The 13,271-nt window shown below is 34.5% G+C and overlaps 1 protein-coding gene across 1 annotated transcript in view; it reads right to left on the reverse strand.

The window, feature by feature from the left end:
• Positions 1–4,152: 4,152 nt before the first annotated feature.
• LOC123546771 (uncharacterized) overlaps positions 4,153–13,271 on the reverse strand; it is a 71,657-nt gene continuing 62,538 nt past the window's right edge. The window contains exons 8-10 of the mRNA XM_053524059.1: positions 10,478–10,562; positions 9,640–9,825; positions 4,153–8,908 (exon numbers count right to left, since the gene is read on the reverse strand). Of these exons, the coding sequence (XP_053380034.1) occupies positions 8,775–8,908; positions 9,640–9,825; positions 10,478–10,562 (405 nt within the window). The 3' untranslated portion in view covers positions 4,153–8,774. The remainder of the gene's footprint in view (positions 8,909–9,639; positions 9,826–10,477; positions 10,563–13,271) is intronic.

Raw genomic sequence — 13,271 nt, forward strand, 5'->3', positions numbered from 1 at the left:
ACAGTTATGTCCGGTATACAAAAATACGAGTGCCTGATATTTACTCGACTAACCTCTGTAACTCTCGGTGAATAAATTAATCTGTAACACTCGGAATTAAATTCACTACCGGGTTGGATCATTTAATTGTATTTCACTACATTAAACAACATTGAAATATTCTAATTTTTTTTGGTGGATAAAGGGTGCATGTCTACCTTGCATATACTTTTAAAGGTATTATACAACCTGTCCTATGTGATTTTTCTCGCGAATCTCCTAAATTTTAATCTCAAACAGTCTATACTTACTTATGGGCGTTTGTGAAACCTGTCCTAGGGTCATGCGAACAACGCATCAAATAACTGTGGTGAAAGGTTGTGCCAAGTTCCTTTAATATCTCTCGATGTATGTCAAAGTTAGAGTTGCATTGACCTCTCTCACGTGTGTTCCAATGGTTCTGCTTGACTGAATCTAGGGCCGTTATATTTTCAAGGTCAAAAGGTCAAGGTCGGATGAGCGACTAAGTTCCATCATGACTCTCTTTGAAATAATATTGTCCATTCATCACAAAATATTTTTTGTAATTCACGAGATTATTATTAATACCGTTTCGCGTTGGATGTGTACAAATCCAACGCATTTTTGGTACTACATTTTTGTAAACTACCAAATTGCGTTGAGTGTGACAGGACTGGCCGTACCGGCGACAATAACTATCTGAACAAGTCAACACCCTTTACAATATTTACAAATTTATTTACATAAGATGATTATTAACAATGAATAGATGATATGAAAAACAAACTGATTATAAGAAAGAAAGAAAAAAATATCAAAGTTCAGTATCTCTAGATACAAAGTTCCGACACTTCCATTTTAATGTGACGTGGCACAGTTCTTTCATTTAATTGCGAACTTTAAGTAGCACAAAAAATATATAACGTATCTTCAAATCAAGTCCCTTTAAACCGTGAATACGTTGATTCCGTTTTGGCTCCCTATGGTGGTAGGTGATTGCATCCCTGAGCTGACTTCAGAGGATAACAAACATCAGCGTCTTTGCGGTTTACGGCACAACCATGGGACGAAAGCTCTGCGCTGGGAATATCACATCCAGGGGAGTGAAGACAAGTGAACCTCGGGCATTGTACTTCCGGGTTATGACATCACCAGGTAAAATCGTCTGGCGGAAGAAGCTAAAATATATAACATATGGTAAGCACCATAGCGAAACAAATAAGACAGGGCATAAAACTGCTCCTTTGGGTACACCATACCTCCGTAGGCTCCGATAAATAATACGTGCTACTTATACAAAATATATGTGCTACTAAGTTCATACGTCACATGATTAAAATACGTCACTAATTACTTCCATTATTACAAAAATTACTTACTTAAAAGACTAAAGTTAAAGTATGAAAAAGATATGAAAAGTTTATGATGAAAAAATATAATAATGGAAATGATAAACTGCAGCCATTATTTACAACTACAAATTAACAAAATTCAATGCAAATCAAACGTTATTCATAGTTGGCATCGATATAACATCAAATGCCATACACAAAACAATTTTATATTACAATAATATATTACATACATGGTACTAGACTTGCCATATAGATTTATACATTACAGTGCAGTGCAGTATCGGCGTTCCATAACAACGAAATGTTTGACATATGTTTTTGAAACAGAGTACGCTATAAATATCATGTTGCAAATTTCAGTACAAGTCTTACATCTTATATAAACGAAACATTTTAGATTCCTCTTTCGAAATAATTTACAAAAGTCTGAAAAATTTAATAAATTATCCTGACATACCGAAACTAGCTAAAATCACATACCGAAAAGTAAATGTTACAGAATTCTGTAGAATGCACAAAACTTTACCAAATAAAAGTCGTAATTCACAAAATCATACAAAAATCTAACAAATAAACTTCTTACCTCGGTCGAGCATAAATTTCTAGCAAGAAAAATTAGTCTAACATAGATTCGTCTATTGTCGGAATGTGGTGTGCGCAAGGCGTATCTAGTCCAGTCTATTTGTAGGGTAATATCCCGCCAAATACTAAATTTCATGGGACTCACGGCTAAGCCGTGTACTCCGACTATTTTTATTTTCACGGGATTACTGAAATTTATAAAATATCAACTTTCTTATTACTGAACCGAATTTAACGAAATTTACATGGAAATTTAAGTTATGAAATACAGAAAAACATGAGAGGTATTTTATGCGTGAAATCTGACATTTACCTCAATAACTCAAACATTTACAAAAAGATGATGCAATACCTGCATTTACACTACAGATTAAATAAGGCCCGTATATCAATTTGTGACATTGAGTGTAACGCATTTTGATAGTGACTACCAAAACTCGGCCGAATTTTGGTAGTCAGCTGCTACCATTTTGAGGTGCAACAACGCACAATACTATTTTCTAAACAAATTTTAAAAAATCTCTGAGTATAAAAGGGACATAATCTGGGCCTTGTATGATTCACTTTGTATTACCTTGACATATAAATGTGTGAAGTGTTATCAAATGTGATCCTGCCAATCGCGAACAGACTTAAAACATGCATTTAAACAAGAGGGTCATGATGACCCTATGTCGCTCACCTGTTAAACTCGGCCTTGGAATCATTAAAATAAACATTCTGACCAAGTTTCATGAAGATATGGTCATAAGTGTAGCATCTGCGTCGTTAACAAGCGTTTTCTTTGATTTCAGTGGTGACCAAGTCTCTGACTCCACATGATCCAGTTTTGAACTTGTCCTAGGAATCCCTAGATTAACATTATTTTTATGTGTAGGTTTCTAAATATAAATGATTAATCAAACCTAAATTTAGCAGAGGGCCACTAAAAGAAAACACGCCCTTACTCATTTTCCAATCCAGTGAAATTTAGTAAAGGTATTGCTTTTGAAAATTACAAAGAAGTCAAATATAGACCAATTAACTTCTTGGACATATTCAGAGGAAGTAACTGACTGATTTTCCATATTGCAAAATGTGGCCTCTATCGTGTTCACAAGTCAAAATAGCAATACTCTAGTTTTTGAAAGCAACCGGGATATTATGCCAATACAAGTTGTGTGCAAGTTTGATTAAAATTGATTGCAAAATGTGGTCTCTATCGTGTTCACAAGAAATTGTGGACGGACGAACGGACGACGGACGAAGGTTGATCACAAAAGCTCGCATTGTCACTACGTGACAGGCGAGCTGCTTAAAATGGCTACTGCAAAACGGGCATAATTTTAACAAAATGACGGCATATACTCAAACAAGGTATCTACGCCGGATATATCGCACATTCGTCACGACGGGCTAAAAATCAAATAACAAAATAAATGTTTATACAGCATTTGAATGCCTAGATGACCGATTATGAAATTCGAGTAGCGTCTCCTTTACAAGTTTGTGATGAAGCAATAGTGTGATACACTGGCCATGGGTGTGTTTACACAAAAGTGTTAAGAAAAAGAGTCAACGTAATGTAACGATCAATGTCTAGTAAAATGATACAGTCATCAACTGAAATTGCGAGCTATATATTTATATAAGCTATTTGGCCATAAGCATTTGACATTTATTGTTCCACATTTCGGATAGCTCAGTGGTTTGCACACTGGCCTTCCAATCCTGAGGTCGGGGGTTCGATCCCATGAAAAATATGGCCTTTAGAGAGGTCACAAGGTTTTTCTATTATTTGACCTACTGACCTAGTTTTTGACGGCACGTGACCCACTTTCGAACTTGACCTAGATATCATCAAGGTGAACATTCTGACCAATTTTCATGAAGATCTCATGAAATATATTGCCTCTAGAGAGGTCACAAGGTTTTTCTATTTTTAGACCTACTGACCTAGTTTTTGACCGCACATGACCCAGTTTCGAACTTTACCTAGATATCATCAAGATGAACATTCAGACCAACTTTCATACAGATCCCATGAAAAATATGGCCTCTAGAGAGGTCACAAGGTTTTTCTATTATTTGACCTACTGACCTAGTTTTTGATGGCACGTGACCCAGTTTCGAACTTGACCTAGATATTATCAAGGTGAACGTTCTGACCAATTTTCATGAAGATCTTGTGAAATATATGGCCTCTAGAGAGGTCACAAGGTTTTTCTATTTTTAGACCTACTGACCTAGTTTTTGACGGCACGTGACCCAGTTTCGAACTTGACCTAGATATCATCAAGGTGAACATTCTGACCAAGTTTCATGAAGATCTTGTGAAATATATGGCCTCTAGAGAGGTCACAAGGTTTTTCTATTTTTAGACCTACTGACCTAGTTTTTGAAGGCACGTGACCCAGTTTCGAACTTGACCTAGATATCATCAAGATGAACATTCTGACCAACTTTCATAAAGATCCCATGAAAAATGTGACCTCTAGAGTGGTCACAAGCAAAAGTTTACGGACGCACGGACGGACGACGGACACCGCGCGATCACAAAAGCTCACCTTGTCACTTTGTGACAGGTGAGCTAAAAAATGAATAAAAAGACAAAACTGAAAATGTCACAAAATAGTCTGTTTACCCAAGAATAGCCACACTATTAGGCATCAATGTTTATATTCCTGTTATTAAAACTTACCAAAATAATATTACTGTATTAATTAAATTTTAGATTGTAAAATTGTATAGAACAAGAATGAAGTCCTTCACATCCAAATAATATTTTAACACTGAACTTACTTTTTGAACATTTTCATAAAAAAAAATACTCAGAAAGCTATGAAAAATAAATTTACTTTAACAGATACTCAGTATGAACTGAGTGAAATAATGGGGGAAAATAGAACAATTCAGGTCATGTATGCTTTAACTATTGAGCAATATGAAGAAAAAAGAAACAGTTCAAGTCATGTACGCTAACAAAATAAATAACAAGAGGGCCAAGATGGCCCTAGGTCGCTCACCTGAGGAACACACCATAATACACCATAACAGTGTAAACATAGACCTAGTGATTGCATGGAAAAAAATATTCTGACCAAGTATTATTAAAATTGGAGCAAACACAAGTATTTTTTTTTATTTGACCTACAGACCTAGTTTTTGACCCCAGATGACCCATATTCGAACTTGACCTAGATTTTATCAAGGCAATCATTCTGACCAAATTTCATGAAGATCAATTGAACAAGAGCTGTCCGTAAGACAGCCAAGCTCGACTATTCGAAATATTGTCACAGAAGCAGGAAATTATTACCCAAAATGTTAAATATCATAAGAGTTTTAAGTTCCGAAACGGGACATAATTTGACCAAATGCATATTAGAGTTATGGGACTTGATGCTATCAACTAGTTTTATAACCCCGAAGAAACATGTTAAGTTTCAATTCCATATCTGCATTAGTTTTGGAGATAGTAACTTGCATGTAAAACTTTAACCAGAATTTTCTAAGTCCAAAAGGGGGCATAATTTGCTCAATATACATGTTAAGAGTTATGGAACTTGACCCAGTGAGGTTGGTAACTGACCTAGAAAAAGAATAAATAAGTTTCAAATCTATATGCCTTTTAGTAATAGCTGTATGTACTTGCACGCAAAACTTTAACCAGAATTTTCTAAGTCCAAAAGGGGACATAATTTGGCTAAAATACATGTCAGAGTTATGGGACTTGATTCTATCAACTAGTTTTATAACCCCGAAGACACATGTGAAGTTTCAATTTAATATCTGCATTAGTTTTGGAGATAGTAACTTGCATGTAAAACTTTAACCAGGATTTTTTAAGTCCAAAAGGGGGCATAATTTGGCTAAAATTAATGTCAGAGTTATAGGACTTGACCCAGTGACGTAGGTAATTGATCTAGAAAAAGAAAAAATAAGTTTCAAATCTATATATTTTTCAAATCTCTATAGCTGTATGTACTTGCACGCAAAACTTTAACCAAAATTTTCTAAGTCCAAAAGGGGGAATAATTTGGCTAAAATGAAGGTCAGAGTTATGGGACTTGATTCTATCAACTAGTTTTATAACCCCGAAGACACATGTGAAGTTTCAATTTAATATCTGCATTAGTTTTGGAGATAGTAACTTGCATGTAAAACTTTAACCAGGATTTTCTAAGTCCAAAAGGGGGCATAATTTGGCTAAAATAAATGTCAGAGTTATAGGACTTGACCAGTGAGGTAGGTAATTGATCTAGAAAAAGAAAAAATAAGTTTCAAATCTATATGCCTTTTAGTAATAGCTGTATGTACTTGCACGCAAAACTTTAACCAAAATTTTCTAAGTCCAAAAGGGGGCATAATTTGGCTAAAATGAAGGTCAGTTATGGGACTTGGTGCTATCAACTAGTTTTATAACCCTGAAGACACATGTGAAGTTTCAATTCAATATCTGCATTAGTTTGGGACATAGAAAATTTACTAAGTCCAAAAGGGGGCATAATTTGCTCATAAATACTTGTTAGAGTTATGGAACTTGACCCAGTGAGGTTGGTAATTGACCTAGAAAAATAATAAATAAGTTTCAAAGCTATATGCCTTTAAATGATAGCTGTATGTACTTGCATGCAAAAACTTAACCAAGGTGTGACGCCGACGCCGACGCCAGGGTGAGTAGAATAGCTAGACTATTCTTTGAATAGTCGAGCTAAAAATACAGCCTCTATCACATACACAAGGTTTTCCTTTGATTTGACCTAGTGACCTAGTTTTTGACCCCAGATGACCCATATTCAAACTTGATCTAGATTTTATCAAGGCAATCATTCTGACCAAACTTCATGAAGATCAATTGAAAAATACAGCCTCTATTGCATACACAAGGTTTTTTCTTTGATTTGACCTAGTGACCTAGTTTTTGACCACAGATGACCAATAACCAAATTCAACCTAGATTTTATCAAGGCAATAATTCTGACCAAATTTCATAAAGATCAATTGAAAAATACAGCCTCTATCACATACACAAGGTTTTTCTTTGATTTGACCTGGTGACCTAATTTTTGAACCAAGATGACCCATATTCAAACTTGACCAAGATTTTATCAAGGCAATCATTCTGACTGAATTTCATGAAGATCAATTGAAAAATATAGCCTCAATCGCATACACAAGGTTTCTCTTTGATTTGACCTAATGACCTACTTTTTGATCCCAGATGATCCATATTCGAAGTTGACCTAGATTTCATCAAGGCAATCATTCTGACCAAAATTCATGAAGATTAATTGAAAAATACAGCCTCTATCGCATACACAAGGTTTTTCTTTAATTTGACCTAGTGACCTAGTTTTTAACCCCAGATGACCCATTTTTGAAGTCGGCCTAGATTTCATCAAAGTTATCATTCTGACCAAAATTCATGAAGTTTAATTGAAAAATACAGCCTCTATCGCATACACAAGGTTTTTCTTTGATTTGACCTAGTGACCTAGTTTCTGACCCCAGATGACCCATTTTCGAACTCGGCCTAGATTTCATCAAGGTAATCATTCTGACCAAAATTCATGAAGATTAATTGAAAAATACAGCCTCTATCGCATACACAAGGTTTTTCTTTGATTTGACCTAGTGACCTAGTTTTTGACCCCAGATGACCCATTTTCAAACTCGGCCTACATTTCATCAAGGTTATCATTCTGACCAAATTTCATGAAGATCAGTTGAAAAATACAGCCTCTATCGCATACACAAGCTAAATGTTGACGGACAGACAGACGACAGACAGACGCCGGACATCGAGTGATCAGAAAAACTCACCTGAGCATTGCTCAGGTGAGCTAAAAAGACATTACTGTTAAAGTATTTTAGATGTACAAGCAGTTTTTAAACTGTTCCTACTTGTGCACCATAAAAGCAAAACATGATTGTGTAACATAAATTTTTAACAGCAATCTGACACTACACAAGTTCAACATGCTTATAAATATTTCTCAACATGTTACAGTAAGTTTTATTCACAACTAGTATCACAGAACAGGCTCCAAGATTACAACACACAGTCTGTTGACCAGTCTTGAGAATTTGACCAGTTGGTTCTTGGCTCAGTCTTGAAACTGATAAATGGCTAGGTCACACTTTAGACTGGTCTCAAAAAGAAAATTCTATTACCTTAGACTGAGTCCTACATATTTAATCTCTCAGAAAATATAACTCAGTGAGAAAATTGTGCTATTTTGAAAATGAAAAATGTCTTTGACTTAAACAGACCAGATAAGAAGTGAAAAAGAGCAAAAGCCGAAACCCTAATTTCCTTTTTTAGCCAAATAAACCCATTACAGGTATTCATAGCACTTTATGAAACTGACTAGCACCATTTTAAATTATTTCATGACAAATTTTAAAGCGACCAGATGTAAGGTAAGCAGTTGTTATATATCTTGTTTGCTTACTCTACTTAAACCCTTAAAACTACAGGATACTATTTTACAAGTGGTAGTCAATCAAAGGGTTGTGTTTTTTTAATCTTGTGGCAAAAAAGATAAATTCTTTCTTGAAGTGAATCTATTATACGTTTTTTTTTGTATTACAACTACCATATACCACATCCCATTTATATGTGTGTTAATTTTTTTTTGTATTTACTCTATTGAAAGCCATATCTGTCAAAGTACTTTCATGATCTTTTATATAAGGTACTCAATTACTGAGTGACATAACACAGCTTTCATACAAGTGAACATAATATTTCCTTTGTTCACCTCATTGCTGAATGGATATTAGCTAAAATCATTTCCTTTTTCCCTACACCTGAGACTGGACACTAGTCTTCATATCACATGAAAAAGATCTTCATTTGGTCTCCTCCATATTAACGTACTCTAATTCCCTTGCTCTTTCCTGATCACGCTTTAACAAGAACATAGCCGGTATAAACAGTACAGCACCAAGGACATACAGACCGGGATACAGGATGTACAGAGCTCCTGAAACAGAAACAATGACAGCTATTATAGAGGCAACATAATGAGAACAAAGGTTCTACAGCATGTTAGTATATGCACTTAACCCTGACCCTGCTAAATTTCTATAGTGCACTTGTCTATCTTTCAATTTGGACAGTACCATTAACTGTTTAAAGGGTGCTTACCAAAAAGTTACTAACTGAATGGCGAACAGTGCAGATCTTGATCAGACTGCATGGATGTGCAGGCTGATCATGATCTTCACTGGCTGCAAAGGCAAAATCATTCGTGTCCAGCATGATTAGGGTTAAGGCACTTGTCGTAGTGCATTTCACACCTGAATGTAAAGTATTTTTAACCTGATTTTATCTCTACCCTCCTCTGTTTTGACAGTGTTTGAACAAATTTCCTCTTCCTCATCACATATCTTCTTGTTGTATAGTTATCAAATACCAAGTCTCCCTAGTTGCCATCCAATAAATAGTAGACTACATGCCACTTGCATGCTGCAGCTTCTAGACTTAAAGGTCAATGTCAAGTTTCAGGACTGACAGGATTACAGTCTATTTCTTGTCTTTATCTAACTCAGAACTTAGCTACTATCTCATGTAATTTCAATTCAATTGTGTATAGTCTTTTGACTGTAACTTTACCAGTAAATGAAAATTGCAATTCATTATTTTTTCTAACAAAAATATTTTTGGCCAAGAAGGGCAACGTCACAACTTGTGTTAGGGGATTTAAGTACATACCTCTTAAAGACTGAGACTTCGTTAAACCATCATCTTCAAATGCATTTTGTATAGGTGGTACGAGTAATGGCATATTTCCCCCGATGTTGCTAATGATGAAAAGATACACGGCTACTGCTGACGTTCGCACTGAGCTTGGAATTAATTCTACCACTATCGCTAGGGTGATACCTATCCACATCTCACCTGAAACACATCAGTACAATGAAATCATTTAATCTTGCTGGCATATGATTTTGTTGTTTTGCAACAGATAAATTGAACGTCGGCTGATTTTCCATCAACTTCACTATGTCATTCAAGTGTCCACAAAAGAACTGTTTCATTCTTTAGAACTATACAAATCAAAAAGGTAACTTCTTCTCGATTACCTGTAGCCAAAACAATACATAGTTAACAAAAATCAGCCACCATAAAGGCTTTCTAGTGAGAACATGAAAATCGTTCATTTCAAACATTAAAGATGCATATAACTTGGAGGAAATTTATTTAGTTGATCAGATTGAATTAGTGGTTTCGTGCAAACACCAAACTGATAAGAATTAATTGCCCAATAAATGATACTGATTTCACAGCAGCTAGAAAACTATTCTTTTAACATTTATCCTGCTAAATTTTTAAAACTGACTGGTCCATCATATGATTTGGACAGGATCACTTATTCACAGGGGTGTTCACTGACTGACTGAAGAGCAAACAGAGCAGACCATGATAAGCTGATCTTGATCTGCACTGGCCACAAAGGCAGAATCACTTGCCGCCAGCTGGCTAAAAGTTTAACAGAATGAAACTATAACATAAATGCACCTGTCTCTATAAATACTGTATAAAATCTCACCAAAAAGATACGTTGGTATCTGACAGATATAAGCCCAGGGTGGACTAAAAAATAACGTCCCAGCCGCAAATGGTGCTGCCAGTAACTGAAAATAAAATGTTATAAATCTCTGACAAATTCTTGAACAAATAAACCTACAAGATAAGTAACCATAATATTCTCTTGAATATAGTATAAGTTTGAATAACCTTGCACTTTTACCTTTCTTTTTAAAATAAAACATGTCTACCTAAGCTTTCTTTGTAAAATGAAACATGTCTACCTAAGCTTTCTTTTTAAAATAAAACATGTCTACCTAAGCTTTCTTTGTAAAATGAAACATGTCTACCTAAGCTTTCTTTTTAAAATGAAACATGACTACCTAAGCTTTCTTTTTAAAATGAAGAATGTCTACCTAAGCTTTCTTTGTAAAATGAAGCATGTCTACCTAAGCTTTCTTTGTAAAATGAAACATGTCTACCTAAGCTTTCTTTTTAAAATGAAGCATGTCTACCTAAGCTTTCTTTGTAAAATGAAACATGTCCACCTAAGCTTTCTTTGTAAAATGAAACATGTCCACCTAGGCTTTCTTTGTAAAATGAAACATGTCCACCTAAGCTTTCTTTTTAAAATGAAGCATGTCTACCTAAGCTTTCTTTTTAAAATGAAACATGTCTACCTAAGCTTCCTTTGTAAAATGAAACATGTCTACCTAAGCTTTCTTTTTAAAATGAAACATGTCTACCTAAGCTTTCTTTGTAAAATGAAACATGTCTACCTAAGCTCTCTTTTGAAATAAAATATCTACCTAAGCTTTTACTGAAATAAATATCCAACTTACGAAAGTTATGTATATCGAATGCATAACATATTCAAATGTAATAAATTCCTAAATGCCAACTACAGTATTTTGAATAAATAGACAGCAATATCCCATATTATCTACATATTTGTTATATGTCCTTTTGTTTTTATTTATTCCAAAGAGTGGATTATTACAGGATATTGCTGAATAGGACTAAGACAGAAATAAGAGCACCACCTTGCACGTGCAGACGCTCATCTGACTTTTTTGTCTCTGTAGAACAGAAATATTGTCTGTCCTATACCTGTGTGCTTTCATGATATTTCTGTGTGCTTTCATGATATTTCTGAGTCCAAAAGGGACCATAATTCTTGCAAAAAGCAATGTAGAGTTACAGTACTTGCTGTGAAGAGTCAGCTTTTAATGGCAAATAACTGCTCCAAGTTTTAAAGGTATAGCTTTCAACATTAAGAAGAAAGGTTGACCTAAATGCAAAACTAAATGAAGAAATCTAATATTTTGTAAGTCCAAAAAGGGCCATAATTCTTGCAAAAAGCAGGATGGAGTTATGTTTGACAATATAAAACCTAGGGTTCTGTATCTTGTCCTGGGAGGTCATCTTATGATGCTGAAGACATGTGTGAAGTTTCAAACAATTTCTCCAAGTTGTTAGTGAGAAACCTGTTTACATGCAAAACTTTGACAAAATAAAAGCTAGAGTTATGTAACTTGTCCTATGGGGTCATCTAATGATACCAATCACATATGTAAAGTTATAATATTTAGCCTAGTAGTTGTTTGAAAAAATTGCAAATAGTCCTTCTAAAAATCCTCATGCCAGCTCATAAAAGTTAACATCTGCTTAAGGAGGTATGTTTCCTTAATATTTGTATGTGCGCATGTCCAACCGGAAGCTAACGAGACGATTTACGATGACGTTTACGACAGTAAGTGTGTTTGTATATCTATTCTTCTGAAAACAAATCATGAACCCGTCTCTGATCTGATGCTTTATGGTTTAATAATGCAGAAATAATGAATAAATTGCCGCAGAAACGCTTCAAAACAATGTTGCCTTAAAATGACATCATTGGCGTCATGACGTTACGTGTCAGTTACCTCGCAAAATTAATAGCTTTTATTTTTGAAAGTACGTAATTTTGTGCATTTTCTTTATTTGAACTATTTTCAAACAGTCATTATTTGCTGAAATAATATCCAATATTTTGCTTCTTTTATGTAGTTATATTGAAATGTTAGGCGGAATGTAAGAAAATGGATGATGGTAACCAATGTTATCTGGAATATATTTGGGTGAAAGGATACTTGTTACGGCCATTTTCGAATAAAATAACTGGCAGTTTGATTTGTAATACCTATTTCTCAGTTTCCGTTGATAATTTGTTACTTATATACTAAAACTAAGCTCTAAAATTCTTCAAATTTCAGTAGAAAATTGTGGTTTCTTGAACTGAATTGATGTTACCATGGAAACGAAGCCCGTGACCTATATTTCTGAATGTAAAATTCCAAAGCGTTTACACTGGTTTATTTAAGAAACACAGCTTCGGCTTTTTATTTTCATTTCAACAATACCCATGAGAATAAAAGCAGCATGTTGAACGATTTACCATGAAAAATGCCAGACGAAGTACTTTAAGCTGTGAAATTTGTTTGAATAAATGCAAATAACACGAAAATATAACTTACGTTAGAAATGATATGTTTTAAAGCTACATTAACAAGAAATATAATTTTATTCAATATTTTTTATAAGAAATTACGACAAAAAGCAAGATATAAGATATTTTAAACATCTCTGCTGCCATGGTTACTTTAAACTTTAAGAAAAATAGGGTACCATGTAAAGTGCTTTGTTTTTTGTTAATAATATTACCCAAATATTCCATGTTGGTCATTAACAGAATGGCACTGAAGCCGTCGAAAACCCCATTTTTATACATAGATGTTTAAAAATTAGAGAAAATGCATTACCATGGAAACACGAGC

Source organism: Mercenaria mercenaria, chromosome 15, assembly GCF_021730395.1.
Source record: "Mercenaria mercenaria strain notata chromosome 15, MADL_Memer_1, whole genome shotgun sequence".
Taxonomy (NCBI): Eukaryota; Metazoa; Mollusca; class Bivalvia; order Venerida; family Veneridae; genus Mercenaria; species Mercenaria mercenaria.